Source organism: Somniosus microcephalus, chromosome 8, assembly GCF_052327205.1.
Source record: "Somniosus microcephalus isolate GS21.2 chromosome 8, FLI_Smic_1.0, whole genome shotgun sequence".
In the NCBI taxonomy this organism is placed as follows: Eukaryota; Metazoa; Chordata; class Chondrichthyes; order Squaliformes; family Somniosidae; genus Somniosus; species Somniosus microcephalus.
The window spans coordinates 63,302,405-63,325,299 of record NC_140994.1 but is presented as its reverse complement, the minus strand read 5'-3'; the positions used below and the strand labels follow the sequence as shown (position 1 = coordinate 63,325,299).

The 22,895-nt window shown below is 45.4% G+C and overlaps 1 protein-coding gene across 1 annotated transcript in view; it reads right to left on the bottom strand.

The window, feature by feature from the left end:
• Nucleotides 1–22,895, bottom strand: part of plce1 (phospholipase C, epsilon 1) — an 819,762-nt gene that overhangs the window by 194,760 nt on the left and 602,107 nt on the right. Inside the window, exon 8 of the mRNA XM_085994810.1 lies at nt 19,287–19,292. Coding sequence (XP_085850936.1) covers nt 19,287–19,292 — 6 coding nt within the window. The remainder of the gene's footprint in view (nt 1–19,286; nt 19,293–22,895) is intronic.

The following is a 22,895-nucleotide window of genomic DNA, read 5'->3' as shown; positions in this document are numbered from 1 at the left end:
GGTAGAGGCGTCCGTTCGCCTCGAAGGCGGTGTACGGGCGGTCCTCTGGTCTGATAGGGAGCTGGTGGTACGCTGACTTGAGGTCGATGGTGGAGAACACCCGGTATTGGGCGATTTGGTTCACCATTTCTGATATGCGGGGTAGCGGGTAGGCGTCTAGTTGGGTGTACCTGTTGATCGTTTGGCTATAGTCGATCACCATCCGTTTCTTCTCGCTACCCCTTACCACCGCCACTTGGGCGCGCCACGGGCTATTGCTGCGTTCAATAATGCGCTCTTTCAGGAGCCTGTCTACCTCGGTCGCGATAAACCGCCTGTCCTCCCAGCTGTACCTCCTGCTTTTGGTCGCTATTGGCCGGCAGTTAGGGGTAAGGTTCGCGAATAGCGAAGGCGGCTTTACCTTCAGGGTAGCCAGACCGCACACTGTGAGGGGCGGCTGGGACCCACCGTAATTGAGCGTGATGCTTTGGTGGTAGCACTGGAAATCCAGGCCCAAGATCACGCTCGCACATAGATTCTTCATGATTAATACTTTAAAATTATCGTATACAGTTCCGTTAACGGACAATTGTACCGTGCAGTAACCCATAATGGTCGATGTCTGGGTTTTATCAGCCATAGAGATGGTACCCCGAGTAGGGACCACCTTTAGGGAGAGTTGTTGTACCAGTTCAGGGTGGATAAAACTCTCCGTGCTTCCACTGTCAATTAAACATTTAACCCTGCACCCGTTTACCTCGATGTCCACCATTGATTTGGATAGCGGGTGCGGCCTGGTCTGGTCCACTGTGACCGATGCCACTGTAGGGCTCTGATCGAGACAAGATGGCGTCCACGCTGTCTGCTCACAAGATGGCGGACCCCACGAGGTCGGGCAAGATGGCGTCCAAGATGGCCGCTCCCACGGCGCAGGCGGGTTTTCCGGCGGGGTTCCCTCTGCACACCTTCCCGAAGTGCACCTTCTTGCCGCACTTAAAGCAGGTGGTGCCTTTCGCCGGGCACAGGTTTCTGGTGTGCTTCAGCTGCCCGCAGAAGTAGCAGTTGGGTCCCCGACGCGTCGCGGCTGTCGTAGGGCTTCTGGGGGGAGAGCAGGGCCCCGACGGTGTCGGGCTGCCGGGCGGGGAAGATGCCTTCCAAGATGGCGGCGCCCTTGGTGCACACGTGGCGGCGTGGACGGCGCGGGCTGAAGAGTAGGCGTCCGAGTTTCTCTGTGCCACATCCAGGGATCGTGCTGTTTCAGGTCCAATCCCGTTTTTTCCAGCAGTCTCTGCCGGATGTAAGTGGAGCTGAGGCCCGTGATAAAGGCATCGCGAACAAGCTCGTCAGTGTACACTGCGGCTTTTATATCTTGGCACTTGCAGTCTTTGCCAAGCGTTTTCAGGGTACCTAGGAACTCCTCCACCGATTCCCCAGGTCGCTGTGCGCGAGTAGCGAGCAGATGCCTAGCATACACCTCATTCGTAGGCTGCTGGTAATGCGCCTTTAAGATGTCGCAGGTGGCCGGGTACGTGTCGGCGTCTTGGATGAGGGGGTAAACCCGGTGGCTTACCCAATTCCGCAGAATTCCGAGTTTCATACTCGCAGCGTCCGTAGCGTCTTTGACGGCTGCGGAATTGTCCAGGAAGAATTCCATACACATAAACCAGTGTCCGAAGCGTGCCGATGCGTCCGAAGCATGCTGGTCCAAATCCAAACATTCGGGTTTCAAGAGTTGATCCATTGTGTTGAAAATTAAGTCAATAAAATTGATGTGCCTCAATAAATCCGAGACTCGATGTTAGCGAAACAAAACAAGACTTTTATTGACTTAGAAGGTAACACACAGAGGAGAATGTATCTTCCATCCAGAGGTCTGCCGTACTGGATGTGCTGCAGGCTGGGCCAGCTTACATAGGAGCCAGGTATGGGCGGAGCCCTACACACAGTACAATACAATGGAAATGAAACTGAAACCAACCACAGTCACAGGCAGAGAAATACTGATGAGTGATGAATGGAATATTTCATCACAGGGATCTCTCCTGCTCCTCCTCTCTGTGCAGGGATCTCTCCTGCTCCTCCTCTCTGTGCAGGGATCTCTCCTGCTCCTCCTCTCTGTGCAGGGATCTCTCCTGCTCCTCCTCTCTGTGCAGGGATCTCTCCTGCTCCTCCTCTCTGTGCAGGGATCTCTCCTGCTCCTCCTCTCTGTGCAGGGATCTCTCCTGCTCCTCCTCTCTGTGCAGGGATCTCTCCTGCTCCTCCTCTCTGTGCAGGGATCTCTCCTGCTCCTCCTCTCTGTGCAGGGATCTCTCCTGCTTCTTCTCTCTGTGCATGGATCTCTCCTACTCCTCCTTTCTGTGCATGCATCTCTCCTACTCCTCCTCTCTGTGCATGCATCTCTCCTGATCTTCACGGCTGCTGATTCTAACATTTACATGCACACACACTCCAGTTTGGGGGGAGTGGTGACTGGATAGTTATGAGAAGTTGGAACCCTGACCAATTTTCCCTCTCCCAAGTGCAAAGATGCTGACGCCTGCTGAGATCAGGGCTCAGACTTCAAGTCCTTGTGGCTCACTAGTGCACTGCGGCTGCACTTACCCACTGTGCCAAGAAGGGAGCTCAACTTATTAGTTAGAAAGGAATAAAATTGTCGGGCCAATCTCTCAGAAGCCCTGTCTGTTGAACAGAGAAACTTGTTTTTTGTGATTCCCAATGACAACATTATAGCCAGGACCCAGTGTACAAAGAATCCCTTTGTAGATGAAGTGTTTGGCGAACCTTATGTTATTTAAGAAGGGCAAAAGCTGGAAGAGGCCTGTATCATTTTTACAACAACAGTGTCAGATGCAAGTGATGCACTGATGAGGAATTTAACTCATTGTTTACTGCCTTCCTAAACAAACAAAAATACTATTTTCTCAAAGCTTTTTCCATGAAGGTTGTGCCCCTTTTAACATCACAAATCCCGAAATGGTGCGGAGACCTGAAATGCACCAAGTAAATGATCAAAGTAACATTGCTGGGGATCACTGACCTAGGTCAGGCTGCAGCCCGCTGATCTTGTCATCTATCGTCAGGTTTGTGTACAGTGGGGTGGATTCTGAGCCAGAGCGATTACACGACACAGAGTAAATGTCAAAAAGATCCTTCAGGTCCTTCCGACTTCGGACACTAATTCCATAAACAAAAAAGGAGTGAATGTCCTGGTTCTACATGCACACTCACTAAGCACAAATTAACATTTCACTGAAATAAGAACATTTCTCAAACAGTTGGGTTTCAAACCCATAAAGTGGCATTACCCAGGTTCAATGTCTGTTTAAGAACACAAGAACATATGAAATAGGAGCAGGAGTCAGCCATTCAGCCCCTTGAGCCTGCTCCGCCATTCAATAAGATCATGGCTGATCTTCGACCTTATCTCCACTTTCCTGCACTATCCCCATATCCCTTAATATCCAAAATTACTGGCAATAATCACCTTGTGACCCAAGAGAAAATGGTGAGAATATTTTAGTCATGGTAGTACAACGTGATCGCATTTACCTGAATGATTTAAAAAGTTCAACAAACTCAACGAAGCTCATGTTACTGTCAGAGACCATGAAGTCCTGGAATCCTTTCAGCCCTCCTTTCACCCGTCCGTGCCAGCTGTTACTCCCTCTTGTGCTACACGGAGACCAAAAAACAGCATTAGATAACAAACATAAAACAGTCGGGACAACAGGAAGTGGATAGTGACCGTCTGTGAATAAAATCCCTATTGTCTTGGACTCTATGAAGCACCTCAGCCTCAACACAGATTGGTAGTTTAAAATATACCTTCAGTTAACTGTTGAAATGCCATTTTTTAAGCAAGGCCTGAAAGAATTCACTACTGTAAACTCATATCATTATGTACAGTTTGATCTGCAACCGATAACAGTTATAATACTTCATTTACATGAATGGAATTTGGTGAAGTGTTAATTGTTAAAACTTTAGAGCTAATGTCAGCAATGACATTTATTAAAATACAGATTTTAAAAACCTGTCTCACAGGCCTGTTCATTATTATCCTACTGCGACACAGTCCCCATCGCTTATAGCGGGCGGGTTTGCGTGCACAGGATTTTCCCTTCTGTACTATTCGAGGATTCTAGCTATACGCGATGGCCGGTATAACGGGGTAGCGTTAATAAAATTAAAAATAATTTCAATACGCAGTGTAACCTGCCGGCCGAGCTCCCGGAGCTGGCCGGCAACACGATCAGAAATCCGTAACAAAAGTTAAACATTCCTCATCCATTCCACAGGTGTAGAACCACTGAAAAGCAGAGATTGTGCTATCTTCTGACACTATTGCCATTGCAGCACGGGTGTGTTTTCTGTGTATTTACTCAGATGATTTACTGAAGTCAATCTGGTCTCTGTAGCCATCCTATGGAATGTATCTACACAGAGAGACAGCAACCATGACTTGTCGTTGTCAGTGCCCCATTTCAAGGACAGTTTGAAGCCTGTTTTTCTTTCAAGGCAGTGCGGCACTATGAAGGGAATTACACAGTGCAAATGTCTACACCTGGAGCCTGGAAGGTCGAGACTTTCACAACTAAGTGACACTGTTCAGATACTTACTCGAGGTTTGTCATCAACCTGATTGTAGAACAGAGCCTGGAATTTGTGATGGGAAATAGGGGATAACCGAGATTGTAAAGAAACTGCACTTAAACGAGGTGCAAACAGCTGCTTTGACTGCCCAAAATAGTTGGCCCGCTTAATACGGTTTAAATGGCGCCTTTGTAATTGACACCTCTGGCAATGGCAAATGTTTAGCACCATTTGCCCAATAGAGGCGGCTATCCAGGATAATGGTAGGGACTGTAACATCAATGCAGAACAGATTTACAGAGGAGAATATTATCCTCTGATAGTGTTAGATCAGAGGTTAACCAAATAATGGCAGCATTTCCTTTTGCAACAATGGCAGGCCAGCAGGCCTCACTATAGACTAGTGTTAGAACAGCTTAATGTATTAAGAGTTTCCCTCTTAGCATTTCCCACCCTTCTTAAGCTGTTAGGGCAGAATGATGAGGCTGCAGACCTCGCGGTTCTATATTCAGATACAGGAGCCGTGTCTATGGACAATGTTCATTTTCTGTATTTCTGCTTTCTTGGCAAACCCCCACACTGATCTCCCACTCACATTAAGTTGCTGCTATATAGCAAGAGAGAGGAACACACAGAGTGGGTGGTCAGAGAATAGAGGAGCCTCCCATATACTGTTCTCTTTACATACTGTTTCTTTTCAAATAGGGTGGAAAGCAGGCATGATTTAATGACAAAAGGGATAATGGTGCAAGGCAAAAGGAGGTGGTAATTGTAGTGTATGTACCTTTAAGACAGAACTACTTTTACAGCTCCTGCATACTGTAGTACCGGCAGTGACCACACCTGTATATAAGCCTTGCGCATGCCTCTGTACCCCCAGTCTTGAGACTACCCTCCTCCAGTAAATACCCGTTGATTGTTAAGTTACAGCATCCGTGTGGTTATTGAAAAACATCATACTCTCAGAATCACGGATCTAACAGTGACGACGAGTGTCGATTCGAATCTACCTGCAACTCTGCATTTCCCTTCGAGGATTTGCTCCGGGAGGGCGGTGGAAGAAAGTCGAGGCCAGAAACACGGGCGTCGACCACGAGCAACCGCCCAGTCGTCCGGCAGAGAGTGAACATCGCAGGGGAGGCTGTGGAGAGCCGGGCTTGGTTCCCCAGCCATGACGATCAGCAAGAGACTGACGACAGGTACAGCGTAGACCCTTCCCGGACAGCGGCGGCTGGAGCCGACCGACGGCGGAGAGAAAGCCGAGCAGCGTCGACGGGGTAAGACAGAAGGTGAAGTGCACAGGGCGCAGCCGGGGGTTGAAAACCGAGCGGCGTCGAGAAAAACCCCCAAAAACAAACAAAACGGAGAGAGAGAGGGTAAAGCAACAGCCAGGGCTCAAGGGCTGAACAGTGTCCGTGGGGAGAAGAAGGGAGAGCGCGGGAGACGCCACTGAGAAGAAGGAAGAGCGCGGGAGATGCCATTTTTAGAAGCCGCAGCGGAGAAGAAGGGCGAGCGCGGGAAGGAAGGAAAGCACGGGAGACGCCATTTTGTGCCAGCGGAGACGAAGGGGAAGCGCGGGAGACGCCATTTTTTACAGTTAAATCACACCCAGGGATGCCGAAGAGTGGCAGTATCTCTACGTTCGACAATGAAGTCGAAGATTGGGCAACATATGTGGAACGTATTGAGGTGTACTGCAGGGTGAATGAAGTGCCAGATGCTAGGAAAGCACTGGTTTTGTTAAATTCCATGGGTGCAAAAACTTATGGGTTACTGCGGAACCTAATAACCCCAGAGAAGCCGGTGAACAAGAATTTCGAAAGCATAGTAGAAATCCTACAGGACCACTTAAACCCCACACCGCTGCTGATAGCAGAACGATTTAAGTTCCATAAAAGGAACCAACACAAAGACGAAAGCAATGCTGAGTACCTAACGGAACTGCGCAAGCTATCGAAACACTGCCAGTTTGGAGCGGGATTAGCAGATACGTTAAGGGACAAGTTTGTGTGTGGGCTGCAAAGTGAAAGAACCCAGAAACGGCTTCTATCAGAAAAGGATCTTACGCTGGACAAGGCTTTCAGTATGGCAGTATCACATGAAGCAGCCGCAAGGGGCGCTGCAGAGATACAACGGAGACCGCAAGAATATGGCACCAATGAAATATCCTGTGGAACAGGGAAGTGTTATCGCTGCGGCAGAACAACACATGACCAGAAGGATTGTTGGTTCAAGGACCAAGTGTGCAGACAGTGTGGAAAAGCAGGACACATAGCAAGAGTCTGCAGGTCTGGGAAGAAAACCAACAGTAAGAAATCTCCACAGGAGAAGTACAAAAAGGTACAAAAGGTGATGGACAGTAGTTCAGACGAACAGAAAAGTGACACAGACTCCGGAAGCAAGGAGCTGGGTTGTCTGAAACTACATAAGGTAACCAAAATGGAGGATCACCAGACTATCTGGGTTACACTCAAGATAGACGGAGTCCAAGTGAAAATGGAATTGGACACAGGATCAACCCTAACAGTCATAAACCAAAGGGACTACAAGCGGCTATTTTCACATATACCCTTGAAAGCTACAGAGATTGTCTTGAAGATGTACACGGGGCAAAAAGTCGACCCCAAAGGAAAAATAAGGGTGAAAATAGAATATAAAGGCACGAAACAGCATGGAAACGCTGATGGGCTATCGCGCCTGCCACTGCCTACTGTGGAGGAAGCACCAGCAGTGGACCCTATCAAGATATTTTATTTGTCAATAATTGAACGATTGCCAGTAACGAACGCGGATATAGAGAAGGAGACCCGCAATGATCCGACGCTGTCTCAGGTATATGATTTGACGGTGAGGGGATGGCCAACACATGGCGACTCACTGTTGCCAGCATTCTCATCCAGAAGAGAACAGCTGTCAGTATGCCAGGGGACAGTGATGTCGGGATCCAGAGTGGTGATTCCACCCAAGTTAAGGGAGAGAGTGCTAAATGAGCTTCATGAACGTCATCTGGGGGGAGTGAAAATGAAAAGCCTAGCTAGGGCTTATGTGTGGTGGCCGGGAATCGATCAACAAATCGAAGACCTAACCAAGAGCTGTTCAGGATGCCAGAAGGTCCAAAATGCACCACCACATGCCCCTCTACACCCATGGGAGTGGCCCTCCTCTCCATGGCAACGGGTGCATATTGATTTCGCTGGTCCATTCATGGACTCAATGTTCTTAATAGTAGTGGATGCTCATTCGAAGTGGCCGGAGGTGATAAAAATGTCCTCAACCACTACAGAGAAAACGATTGCAGTCCTACGGACCATATTTGTCAGAAACGGCTTGCCAGAGCAGATTTGCTCTGATAATGGACCACAGTTTGTGTCCCAAGAGTTTTGAAAATTTATGAGAAGGAATGGGGTAAGGCATTACACATCCGCCCCGTATCATCCAGCCACAAATGGATTGGCTGAGAGGTTCGTACAAACCTTTAAGAAGGCGATAAAGGCCATGTGCGATGATGAAATTCCACTACAGCATAAGGTGGACAATTTCTTATTAGCCTACCGAAACGCGACACGTGCAGTTACCAACCAGACCCCGGCCATGATGTTCTTTAACCGAAGGTTGAGATCTCGTCTGGACTTGCTCAGACTAAATGTGCGAAGAAATGTTGTGGATAAACAATTCCAGCACATCAATGAGAAGCCGACAAGGAGCTTCAACGTAGGACAACCAGTCTTGGCCCGTGACTACCGAACAGAGAAATGGCAACCCGGAACGATATGCACAAGGCAGGGGCCATTAATGTACGCAGTGGATGTCGGGGAGAACATTGTGAGATGCCACGTTGATCAGATCTTAGTGTCACAGGAACGAGCCAACCCCATGTCTCGAGTACCTGGGGATGAACCCGACATACCGGTAGCATCTACCTCAGAACCAGTAGCAGTGGAAACCAATGAACTACCCGATGAAAAGGGGCCAGAATCGCCTCCGCACCAAGAACAAGAACCTCAGGAAAGGCACTATCCCAAAAGGATCAGGAAGCTGCCCCAAAGACTGAATCTATAAATGGACTATTGTTGTTTAATGTACATGTTAAAGTGTTAATTGTTATTTGAATATTAGGGGTACTACTAATCTAAAAGGGGAGGAATTGTAGTGTATGTACCTTTAAGACAGAACTACTTTTACAGCTCCTGTATACTGTAGTACCGGCAGTCACCACACCTGTATATAAGCCTTGCACATGCCTCTGTACCCCCAGTCTTGAGACTACCCTCCTCCAGTAAATACCTGTTGATTGTTAAGTTACAGCATCCGTGTGGTTATTGAAAAACATCATACTCTCAGAATCACGGATCTAACAGTAATGGGACAAGTAAAGAAACAAAAGATGGGCCTCCTGCCTTTCACCACATCACAGACCTTCCCTTTTGTTCTTTCCTCCTCTCCCCCTTTCCCTGCCTCTACACCTGCTTAAAACCTGTTACATCTCTAACTTTTTCCAGTTCTGACGAAGGGTCATCGACCTGAAACTCTGTTTCGCTCTCCACAGATGCTGCCTGACCTGCTGAGTATTTCCAGCATTTTCTATTTTTAAGAAGATTTCCAACATCTGCAGTATTTTGCTTTAGTTTTTGTTTTTACAAATCCTCTGTTGAGTTATTCACGAGCTGATGTAAAATTTGAAGAGGAATTCGATGCAAAGAAAGCCCAAACTCAGAGAGATCCTTGCTCCTGTGGAACTTTGCTTATCCACCAATTCCCCATATCCTCTGGGGAGGTTCCCTCCCTTGTGACGGATAACCAGAGGTCCACTGTCGTTGCTCAGCTGTTTTGAAGAGGCTACTAGCTTGACGAAGATAACGATGGTGATCTGTGACATACCACTAATAAACAAGGATGTCGTAATAGAAAATAACTATATTGGATATATTAATAATCATGCTACCGCATGCCAAATAGATATTATTTCTCAAATAAATTGAAGCATTGTTGAACTGTACAAAATTAAATACTGATGATCCTGAGTTTTGTTTATGGTTGATGTGTATTTTATGGAGTTCCTTATCTAATGGCAGACACTAGAATCATTTAACTATAGAATATTACAGCACAGAAGGCAGCCATTTGGCTCATCATGTTCTCTCAATATAGCCCTGTATTATCTTCTGTTTGTCTACTTTTCCATTAAAAGATTAAAGGACTAGCAGAGCAGTGAACCTGGTCAGGAACACAGAGGAGAGCTGGTAACTGATTGGTTGATAAAGGTCAAGGTCACATCGTTTTTTTTGGCTCTTCAAGTTAGGGGCCGGGGTTAAATAGCTGGCTAGGAATTAAGCAGAAACTTGGAAATTAGTAACAGTAAATACTATCTTAAATTAGTAACTGTTTTATTATATTAATAACTTGATTCAGATACATCTTAGTCTTAAGTTTCTGTAAGTTAGTTAATAGTCTTTTAAGTAAAGGCATGGCAGGGCAGCTCAGTCCCGTGGAATGCACATCCTGTGCCATGTGGGAAATCCAGGATGCTTTCCTGGACAACCACGTGTGCAGGAAGTGTCGTCAGCTGGAGGAGCTCGAGCTCTGGGCTTCAGAGCTTGAGCAGCAGCTGGCATCACTGCGGCGCATCCGTGAGGCCGAGAGCTTCGTGGGTAGCACGTTTCAGGAGGTGGTCACCCCACAGTGTAAGGGAGTGTGCAGGCAGAGAGGGAATGGGTGACCGCCAGACAGAAAAGGAGGACCAGGCCGGTAGTGCAGGAATCCCCTGAGAGCATCTCGCTCTCCAACAATTATTCTGTTCTGAGTACTAGTGGGGGCGATGGTTGCTCTGGGGTGTACAGCCAGAGCCAAGTCCGCGGCACCATGGGTGGCTCAGCTGCACAGGGGGGTGGGGGGGGGGTGCGGGGGAGGAAGAAGAGCGGAAGAGCAATAGTGATAGGGGATTCGATAGTGAGGGGAGCAGACAAGCGTTTCTGCGGCTGCAGACGTGACTCCAGATGGTATGTTGCCTCCCTGGTGCCAGGGTCAAGGATGTCACTGAGCGGCTGCAGAACATTCCGAGGGGGGAGGGTGAAGGGTGAACAGCTAGTGGTCCATATCGGTACCAACGACATAGGCAGAAAGAGGGATGAGGTCCTGCAGGCAGATTTTAGAGAGCTAGGAAAGAGATTAAAAAGCAGGACCTCAAAAGGTAGTAATCTCCGGATTACTCCCGGTGCCACGTGCTCTTGAATATAGAAATAGGAGGATAGAGCAGATGAATGCGTGGCTGGATGGTACAGGAGGGAGGGCTTCAGGTTCCTGGGGCATTGGGACCTCAACAGGGCCAGAATCAATATCCTCGCGGGGAGGTTTGCTAGTGTTGTTGGGGAGGATTTAAACTAATTTGGCAGGGGGATGGGCACCAGGATGTAACCTTAGAAAGGGGAAATAATTGCTCAAAGGATTGGGAGAGGCAGAGAGCACTAAAGTAAGAAATAGTAAGGTATTAGGTGGGGTCCAACTAAGAAAGAATACAGGATGGTCTAAGATGGGTTTACAGTGTATGTATGTGAACGCACGAAGCGTATTAAACAAGGTAAGTGAGCTGCAGGCACAAAAAGCCACATGGGAATATGATGTTGTGGCAATAACTGAGACCTGGCTCAAAAAAGGGCAGGATTGGGTATTAAATATTCCTGGTTATAAAGTGTTCAGGAAAGATAGGAGGTGGTGTGACAGTATTGGTTAAGGAGAGTGTTACAGTGCTGGAGAAGGAGAATGTCCTGGAGGGGTCAAGGACAGAATCTATATGGTTAGAGTTAAGAAATAATAGAGGTGCCATTACACTACTAGGTGTATTCTACATACCACCAAATAGTGGGAAAGATATGGAGGAGCAAATTTGCAGGGAAATTACAGAGAGATGCAAGAACTGTGGAATAGTAATAATGGGGGATTTTAACTATCCTAATATAAACTGGGATTGTAATAGTGTAAAGGGCAGAGAAGGGGGAGAACTTCTGAAGTGTGTTCAGGAGAACTTTCTTGATCAGTATGTTTCCGGCCCAATGAGGAAGGAGGCATTGCTGGATCTAGTTCTGGGGAATGAGGTAGGTCAAGTGGAGCAAGTGTCAGTAAGTGAACATTTAGGGAACAGTGATCATATCATAAGATTTAGATTAGCCATGGAAAAGGACAGGGAGCAATCTAGAGTAAGAATGTTTAACTGGGGGAAGGCCAATTTCAGTGGGATGAGAACGGATCTGGCCCAGGTAAATTGGAATCAAAGATTGACAGGCAAAACTGTAGTGGAACAATGGGCTGCCTTTAAAGAGGAAATAGTTCAGGTACAGTCAAGGTACATTCCCATGAGGGGGAAAGGCAGGGCAACTAAAGTCAGAGCTCCCTGGATGATGAAACAGATAGCCAATATGATGAAGCAGAAAAAGAGCGCATATGGCAGATGTCAGGTTGCAAATACATCTGAGAATCAGGCTATACACAGAAAGGTCAGAGGAGAAGTGAAAAAGAAAATAAGAGGGTCAAAGAGAGGGTATGAGAATAGACTGGCAGCCAACATAAAAGGTAATCCAAAAGTCTTCTGTCGGCATACAAATAGTAAAAGGGTAATAAGAGAAGGAGTGGGGCCGATTAGGGACCAAAAAGGAGACCTATGCATGGAGGCAGAGGGTATGGCTGAGGTACTAAACGAGTACTTTGCATCTGTCTTCACCAAGGAAGAGGATGCTGCCATAAACATGGTGAAGGAGAAGGTAGTGGAGACACTTGAGAGTATAAAAATTGATCACGAGGTATTAGAAAGGCTGGCTGTACTTAAAATAGATAAGTCACCAGGAGCAGATGGGATGTATCAGAGGGTGCTGAGCGAACTGAGTCTGGAAATCGCAGAGGTACTGGCCATAATATTCCAATCCTCTATAGATACGGGGGGGGGGGGTGGTGCCAGAGGACTGGAGAATTGCAAATGTTACACCATTGTTCAAAAAAGGGTGTAAAGATAAACCCAGCAACTACAGGCCAGTCAGTTTAACCTTGGTAGTGGGGAAGCTTTTAGAAACAGTAATCAGGGACAAAATTAACAGTCACTTGGATAGGTGTGAATTAATTAAGGAAAGCCAGCACGGATTTGTTAAAGGCAAATTGTGTTTAACCAACTTGATCGAGTTTTTTGATGAGGTAATAGAAAGGGTGGATGAGGGTAATGCGATTAACATGGTGTACATGGATTTCCAAAAGGCATTCGACAAAGTGCCATATAATAGGCTTGCCAGCAAAGTTGAGGCCCATGGAATAAAAGGGAAAGTGGCAGCATGGACACGAAATTGGCTAAGTGACAGGAAACAGAGTAGTGGTGAACGGTTGTTTTTCGGACTGGAGGAAGGTACACAGTGGTGTTCACCAGGGGTCGGTACTAGGACCACTGCTTTTCTTGATATATGTACGTACGTATGACTTGGACTTGGGTGTACAGGCACAATTTCAAAATTTGCAGATGACACAAAACTTGGAAGTATAGTGAACAGTGAGGAGGAGAGTGATAGATTTCAGGAAGACATAGAGAGGCTGGTGAAATGGGTGGACACGTGGCAGATGAAATTTAATGCAGAAAAGTGTGAAGTGATACATTTTGGTAGGAAGAATGAGAGGACATATAAGCTAAATGGTACAATCCTAATGCGGGTGCACGAACAGAGAGACCTGGGGGTATATGTGCACAAATCATTGAAGGTGGCAGGGCAGGTTGAGAAAGCTGTTAAAAAGGCTTACGGGATCCTGGGCTTCATAAATAGAGGTATAGAGTACAAAAGTGTGGAAATTATGATGAACCATTTTTAAAACACTGGTTCGGCCCCAACTGGAGTATTGTGTCCAATTCTGGGCACCATACTTTAGGAAGGATGTGAAGGCCTTAGAGAAGGTGCCGAAAATATTTATGAGAACGATTCCAGGGATGAGGGATTTCAGTTACGTTGATAGACTGGAGAAGCTGGGGTTGTTCTCCTTGGAGCAGAGAAGATTGAGAGGAGATTTGATAGAGGTGTTCAAAATCATGAGGGGCCTGGACAGAGTAGATAGAGAGAAACTCTTCCCATTGGCAGAAGGATCGAGAACCAGAGGACACAAATTTAAGGTGATTGGCAAAAGAACCAAAGGCGACGTAGGAAAAACTTTGTTTACACAGCGAGCGGTTAAGATCTGGAATGCACTGCCTGAAAGGGTGATGGAGGCAGATTCAATCACGGCTTTCAAAAGGGAATTGGATAAGTACCTGAAAGAAAAAAATTGCAGGGCTATGTGGAAAGGACAGGGGAGCGGGACTAGCTGAGAGTTGGCACGGGCTCAATGGGCAGAATGGCCTTCTTCCGTGCTGTAACCATTCTATGATATGACCTCTGCCTTAACTATTCCCTGTGGCAAAGAATTCCATACTTCAATAATCCTCAGCATTAAGAAATTTCTCCCAACCTCTTATCGCATTTCGTGACTTAAATTGCTGACCCTTCAAACAAAGGGTATAGTCTTTCCTATTCAGCCTATCAAAACCCTTCATAATTTTCAAAATATCAATTTAAATCTTCTCTTGGCCTTGGCTGCCCCAGTGTAAATAGCTCAAGTATCTCACGTCTCTCCTCATAATGCTAGCCTCTCATCCTTGGTATCACTTACAGAGTGAATAATGAATTACATTAGCAAGTAAATAATGGCTTTGCAACACATTGGTTTTAAATTGTTTTGGCTTTCTCCACAGTTTTTAAAGTTGGCTTTTCACATGAACCGTTCAATCTTTCCTGTTATAATAAGTGTTGTATTAATAGTCAGGAAAGTGTGAGAGAATATCAGCGATCATTTATTTTCTCTTACCCAGGCTTGGCCTTGCTGACAGTTGACAGGACTGGAGAGGAGGCAGGCCTCACTGGAGTGGGTGTTGGAGGGCCTAACGTGGTGGAGCATGGGGTGGTGAGGGAACGGGCTCTGGTCGGGAGCGTACAGGAGCCAGGAGAACCCATTGTGATGCTCAAATCTAAAAAGGCATTGAAAGGATAAACGTGTCAAATAAATTAAATAGGTAGCACTTAATTCATTGTTTTGTAGTTCACGTCATATGCTCTCTTCAAGTTCGAAGGTTAAATATTTAAAAATATGACAAACTGTGGAGACCATGATAGCATTTCTTCATTCTCTAAACCAGCAAAAAATAATGCCATTGTTAAAAGCAGAAAACAGAAGAACTTTGACTCTAAGAACATCGATCTAACATTACAATTTAACATTACAAACGTTGCAATCAAACGCTGCAATCCTACACTAAATCATATTACTCACTTTTGACCAGCAGCAGCACAGGAACCATTGTGCTCCACAGATCATTCATAACTGCCAATCCTACACTATTTGACCAGCTTCTTTTTAAAGGGCTTGATTAAAATAGTTTTAATTCCTATTGACGGGAACTAATTCCACATCCATCAGTGCCTCCACATAACACTATACCCAGGAGACAAGGAAAACAGTTGAGCCCAATGCGCAGAGTTTAAAGTGTAAGGTGGGGAGTGGACCAGCTGAGTTGGAAACAAGGTGACCAGAGAACTGCACAGGATCTGATGGAAATGGAGATTGAGGACTTTGATCTATTGGCAGCAGAAAAAAGCAAGTCTGAACTTTAGGAGACAGAAAATTGATGAAAGGATTAAAGTAAAGTACAGCAGCAATTATCACTGTGCAGAAGTAATTGATTTCTCATTAGACTGAATGCATATAATAGTAAGAGCCTTTAGCTCTGCATTCCCATTGGCCTGTTCTATAGTGGTAGGTTTCATGCAGTGGAGAACTCTTCTTCACCCTCCCACTCCAGTCTGCCAGCACACAGACATGCAATCCACACACAGCAAACCCATGGTAAATCAACAGGCACAGTTCAGTGAGACTAGGGTGGCTCAATGCATTAAATAGTCCGGTGTACCGAGTAAGAGGCAGAGCACAGTGATTACTTGACAGCTGTGATGGTTAGCAGCATCCACTCCAGCTGAGCGGGTCAAGGAATCTCCCCTGTGCAACACTGATTCCTCCCCTGTTTAATATGTTAATTCACATGATCCACACAAGGGGTACAGTAACATAGTGGTTATGTTACTGGACTAGTAATCCAGAGGCCTGGACTAATGAACGTGAGTTCAAATCCTAACATCAGTTAATTAAATTAATCTGGACTAAAAAGCTAGTGTCAGTAATGGTGACCATGAAACTATCGGATTGTCGTAAAAACCCATCTGGTTCACGAATGTCCTTTAGGGAAGAAAATCTGCCGTCCTTACCTGGTCTAGCCTATATGTGACTCCAGACCCACAGCAATGTGCTTGACTCTTAACTGCCCTCTGGTCTAGCAAGCCACTCAGTTGTAACAAACCACTGCAAAGAAGTATCAGGGACTGCAGCGGTTCAAGAGGGCAGCTCACCACCACCTTCTCAGGGGCAATGAGGGATGGGCAATAAATGCTGGCCTTGCCAGCAACGCCCAGGAACAAATAAAAAAAATCCCTACCCTGTTTAATATGTTAATGTGAATCTTTGATCCTTCCCCTGTTAAAAAGTGTAAGCAGCAATTTTTAAATGAAAAAAGCACAGGTTTAGGAGAACAGCATTTTCTGTTATTATTTAAGATTTCCAGCATCTGCAGTATTTTCTTTTTGTATTAGGAGAACAGCACTTAATCTATGAGCTTACAGATTCTGATGAGGAGGAAGGTACACAGAGAATAACAGCTGATGCAGAGAATACAGCAAAATGGGAAAGAGAGACCTGGAACAGCCAATCAGCCAACCATAGACACCCTGCCACAGCCAGCCAACCACAGCCCTCCTGCCACAGGTAGCCAACCACAACCCCCCTGCCATAACAAGCCAACCACAGCCCTCCTGCCACAGGTAGCCAACCACAAACCCCCTGCCATAACAAGCCAACCACAGCCCTCCTGCCACAGGTAGCCAACCACAACCCCCCTGGCACAGCCAGCCAACCACAGCCCTCCTGCCACAGGTAGCCAACCACAACCTCCCTGCCATAACAAGCCAACCACAGCCCTCCTGCCACAGGTAGCCAACCACAAACCCCCTGGCACAGCCAGCCAACCACAGCCCTCCTGCCACAGGTAGCCAACCACAACCTCCCTGCCATAACAAGCTAACCACAGCAGCCACCACCCCCCCCCTACACATCAGCCATAACCAACCAGCCAACTACAGCCACTTCTTTGCTGAATAATATGTTGTGGTGTGGAGATGCCGGAGTTGGACTGGGGTGGACAAATGTAAGAAGTCACACAACACCAGGTTATAGTCCAACAGCTTTATTTGAAATCACAAGCTTTCGGAGCGCTGCTCCTTCTTCAGGTGAAGTGGAGAAATAATATGTTAACATTTGCTATCCTCCAATCACAGGCACAGCTCTATTTTTTACAGCGTTTCTTAAAATATTAACTATAGCTTTCTCACTGATTTTATAAATTATTCTGGGCTAGATCAGGTCCATAAGTCCTGTAGATATTAAGAGCAGAAATTTGTTACCTGATTCTTCTTGTTCATCAAAGTCCGCGGGATCAGATCCACTCCTGCTTCGAGATTCTTTGCAGCTTCGGGTCTTGCGTGCGCTGGTTTCCTCATCAGTGATGTCCCCACTGTCTCCCTGCGCAGAACAAGTTGTAAGGTTTTCAGTTAGAGTTGATCTGTCCTTGACCAGAATCACACCGAGCGGTGACTTCGGGCAGTGCCATCTCTTACCCTGATAAGCGATTTCTTTATCTTTTTGGCCGTGCTCATTCCCAGTGTGTTGTTGCGCTGCAGGCTCGATTTTTCAGTGTTTCTGTTCAAAGTCGCTGTGGTTGTGTTTCTCGTGATCCATCGTCTGCCTCCGAAGAGCTCAATAACCTGAGCCAGCGTTGGCCCTTCAAACTTGCCTTCCTCCTACATGGAACAATTACATAGAATGACATAGAATTTTACAGCACAGAAACAGGCCATTCGGCCCAACAGGTCTATGCTGGCGTTTAAGCTCCACACTTGCCTCCTTCCACCTTACTTCATCAAACCCTAACGTCATATCCTTCTATTCCTTTTTCCCTCATGTATTTATCTAGCTTCCCCTTAATCTTCAATTTTCACATGTTATATACTTGGTGGTTCCTACAGGTAAAGGCTAACCACAAGTAACCAAGAAAATTAAGGCTTTATTCTTAATCCCACCTCTCTGCTGACACTCTCACACAGAGTTAAAGTTAACTTTCCTGATCAGGTCTTCTTTACCCAGTGGCAGAACAGTTACTGTGACATTTTTATTGATTTCAAGTAAAATTCCATATTAATTCAAACAAATGAATAGCAAGTTTCAAGACAGGTTAGCTCCAATACCTTTTAGTAGATTTATCTATATAATTTTTCTATAAATCCAAGCCTGATAGTTAAAACTATTTTTTATCTCTCCTGCTATTTTACAGATCTTTCAGTGAATTGCACATGACGTCACCCCTACATGACGAGGAGTAGGATTTGCAATTCTTGAATTTGCAGAAAAATTGTTGTAAAAGTAAATGCTGTGTTGGGTTTAGGTTAGAAGACTAAACATTTAGATTACCACAGCCGTCATAATACTTCTGTCCTTCCATGATTGAGTCTAGTATAATTATCTCCCCCTTAAAATATATTAAAAAGAGACTCGTCTTATTTTCAAAAAGGAGCTTAAAATTAAAATGATGAGTGGATCTGGAAAACAAAACCCCACACATAGCTCATTTCAATAGTGTGTGCAGCTGGGCTCCCATTATTTATGATATTTACTCAAGTCTTTAACGATTACAGCGCCATCATATTGGGCTCCTCCTCAGAACTGGCAGTGTAATTGTAACACTCAGTCCCTATTATAAACACATCAAATGATGTAGGCGGACAGCTGAAACTCTGGACGAAGCACCAGAGAAACTCTGGGACCTGGGCTCAGTTCCAACCCAGACTGTTGGAATGAAAGTCTGCTCCGATTGCTTGGTCTATATTTTCCTACGTGAAATATTGACATTTCAAAGACTATCTTTCTCAAGGACTTGGCCTAGCTAGTCTGGGTAGTCTCAATCCAGTTCCATGGACGTGGACCTACGGCAGCACAGAACTGCCATGAATTGAGATTCTCAGAGACCAGAGGTTGGTTGGTGTGGGGAATGGGCAAAGTGTCTCACAGGTGCTGTAAAGGCTGCTCTTGTGAGGCTGGCACTGAAGCACCTTGTTGAGACAGAGCAGAGCAGGCTTTATTCTACATCAGGCAGCGTTTGATGCTAACACTAGGTGCCCAAAATGGGAAGAGTTACATGCCCCAGCACCATCTCTTACATTGGTAGGCACACACACTTCTTTAAAAGAAAACCCTCTCCTCTCAACAGTAAACTCTTGACTATAATTACATCATTACAATGGGAGGAACAACCCCAAACAAAAATGTGCAAATACACATACATCCTGTCAATATTGGCTTAACAGAAACTTTACTTATCCTGATTAGTATCTTAAATAACTCAGTTAGGTCCACTATATGATGTCTCTTTTTGAAGAGCCTTTTCTTACCAAGTCATTCCTCATAGCTCATTCCTCTAACACCAAGGTGTAGTTTCAGTTCTCTCCTCTGCACTACCTCTAGGGCCTGGATGTTCTGTTATGTCATATCAACCAGAACAGTACCTGGTACTCCAAGTGTGGCCTGACCAGAACACTGCAGCCAATAAGGATTTGAACTCAACTGATTCACTCCCAGATCTCTTTCAACTTCCCCCTTGCCAACTCCTGTCCCACCCATTGAGCACATGCGGCTCCTATTTTGCTTCCAATATACAGTATCTTGCCTTTGACTGTAGTGAACGTAATTTGCTATTGAACAACCCATGTGAAAACCCTATTGCGCTCTCTTTGTAAGATCTTGGCTGCCTCCTCTGGGTTCATTGATCTTCCCTTGTTTGGAGTCATCTGTGAATTTAACTACTTATTATGAGTCATGGGCATTTACATATACCAGAAGCAGGAGAGGTACCAAAATAGATCTCTGAGCCTCCCGACTCAATAGCTCCCCTCATTTTCACCTAGCTGCCTGCCCACCCCTTTATTCTTTCCTCTTAGCTAATTACTAATATGTTATCTTTGTTACCCACTGAGTTTAGTTTGTTAAGGAATATCTCATGCAATACTTTATTAAAAGCCTTTTCAGTTAGTCCCACTGTGGGTTGAAAGCCCAATACTAAGTGCCAGAATTACCAACCCTTCGTCAATTTTATATATGGTCAAATCCCTCTTCTTATCAGTACTTTGTCTCTTCATGCCATAATACGAAGGCTTCTGAGGGTCAAAGGTAAAGGAATGTGAGGGATATTGTGAAGAGTCAGATGTCTCACTCTGTTCAAAAGAACTTCTTTACCTTCTAACTTCTATCACCATGAATAGTCTGTAACACCAATCTCTTGGCCTCAATGAGAGACTGAACATGAATACGTTTAAACTCAACTTTTTTTGTTTGGCGATTAGAGCTTTCTTTTACTTCTTTTTGTACATTGGGACATCACAATATACATAATTAAATTTGAAAACTTGGCAGTAAAGGCAGGTATTTTGGACTCCTAACAGTAAAGTCTAGAATTTTAATGGATGAATGCCTAGTGTGTTTGGCAATATTAATGAACAAATGCTTAGTGTGTTTGTATGATATTCCTTTATCTATTATTTAATGTAGACAGGGTAATGCCAGCATTATACAAATATGCTAAGTGTTTGTCTACTAATGTCGCCAACAGGAATTTCTAAGCCTACATTATTTGATGTTGTTTAGAAAGATTGGGCGCACATGATTGTTGTCCATGTACCTGATATAAGCTGATGTACTGCTTCCTCAGCCACTGCAGTCTCTGGTCGGGAAACCTCTTCATTTTTCTCACAGCCGACATTAGCTCCTGTAATCCATCATGCACCATCTTAGCAGTGTACTTAGGGGCCACAAAGTGCAACAATCGATTATCAGTTGTATGGACCCCATAGAGCAGCGTCACGCAATTGTCCTCCAGGGTCATATGGCACAGCTTGTTTTGAATGCATACAGTATTCAGATCAATTCCTGTATGTCCCATGTAGACAGCTTTCACCGCAGACATGTCCAAGAAACCTTCCACAAGTCCGTTTAGTGCTATGTGCCCATACATCTGGAACTTGCTGTTACAAAGGTCCACGCTATTACCCACTACCATGCTTTTTACCTTGGCGTTGGCCGGGCTGGCTGTAGGTGGTTTTGACCAGGTTAGAGTACAGTTGTCAGGTTGCAGTTTGAGAAAACAGCGTGCTGAAAGGTGAGCCTCCTGATCGTAATGTATGACAGTGGCCCCTTGTAGGAGAAACTGATGGACGTCGGCTCTGATGGACAGTACATACCAAGGAATAAGTTCCGTCTCATGACTGAATGCCTTTTGCTGGTCCTCGGCCCCACTCAGATCACACTCACTGGACAGCTCAAAGGAATCACTTTCCGAATCTGACAGATCTCCAACAATGAACCTGCGCAATGAAGGAGAAGAAAACTGAGAGCTGCACACTGATGTTTTTCCTCCTGTTCCCTTTGCTGCCTCTGATCAAGGCTCTCACCAGCTCCACCGGCTGGGAGTGGGGCCAATGAGCTGTGGACTCCTCCATGGCTTTCAGTACCAGCACTACACCATACTTAGCTTAGAGGAGCCAAGCGCGCAGCATTGGGAGTTGTTCCGCATTCACTTTTCATAGGGCACAGAGGCCACACAGGGTTATTATTTATTAAACAGCACTTCTAGTTTTATAATTAGTTTATATATGAATGCAATGTAAAAATGCAATAGTAGAAAGAAGCAGTGTTAAGTTTTTACTTGAGACCAGTCTGGCTTGGTTTGTCACGTGAGGAGTTATTGTCTCAAATACTAGAGGTGAAGGGAAGCCACGCTGCACATCACCACACTCTCAAATGACAAACAGCAACCTTCGTATTAAATGTCACCTTCAGGACTGAGCAGAACCAATTGCTTAAGGCTGCTGAATCCACCTGACAAATATTGAAACATGAAGCATTTAATCTCAAGCACAATGACATGAAATAATATTTAATTTAATTTTCAATTTTGGACCAGTTTTACTCACACCGTCCATAAATCCTCAGTCTTTCCTGCGCACTCCTGTCATAGCTCTCGCAGGAGTGTGCCAGTAGGGTCTGAAGCTAGGCCAGGACCCGGACATGCTAGGTCCCAGCCTAATGTTGGAAGTCCCTGCTCAGCCTCCACCCACCCCAAACAAGGACATTTGTGCAGAAGGGATGGGCTGGGAGGTGAGGACTTCCAACACCACTGTTGCTGCATTCCCAGCCTTGGAAATGTCAGTGATGGGATCAGCAGGCAAGATGTTCAGGAGAATGAGGCATACCAGCCTCTGGAATAGTGATTGTGGGCCTCCTTCTGGGGGGTCCAGGTCTGGAATACTTTTGAACACTATTTTTCTTTTAGTCAGCAACTGTACTATAATGTCCTAAAGTTATCACCATCAAATATGTATGCCTGGAATTTCTGAGGGGGTTCTCTGGCAGAAGATTGGCAGAACGTCTGGAGAAATGGTGTAAACAGCCCTTTCAACCATCTCTCATAGTTTCTGCCGATCTTGATACCGAAGTTAATAACGGGAGGTCAGGAGAACCCTGTGGAGATTCTCCCCACAAAATGCACATGGATATTTTATCTGATACTTGTATTTCTCTCCAAAATAAATATTAGGAACATAGAAACATTAGGAACAGGAGGAGACTATTCAGCCCCCGGAGCTTACTTTGCCATTCAATTAGATCATGGCTAATCTGTACTACAATTCCATTTTCCTTCCTTAGTTCCAAAATCCTTGATACCTTTACCTAACAAAAATCTATCGATTTCAGTCTTCAAAGCTCTAATTGACCCAGTCTCCACAGTTTTTGGGGGAGAGAATTTCTGATTTCATAAAATGATACAGCACAGAAGAAGGCCATTCGGCCCATCGTGCCCGTGCCGGCTTTCTGAAGGATTTCTACTATCCTTTGTGTGAAAATACCCTTTGTAGCAAAGAAACTGCTGCCAGTGTCAGAAACCAACACCTTTCTGTGTCCTTGTCCAACTCTGCAGGCCTCAGTGCATAACCTGCTTTATGGGTCAATCAGAATGTTCTCTGCTGGTATTCAGCTATTCCCTGTTACAATTGGGCACTCCACACCTGGATCAACAGTTACACCGGTTTGTTATCTGCTTGAGACGCATTAAAGAATAATTA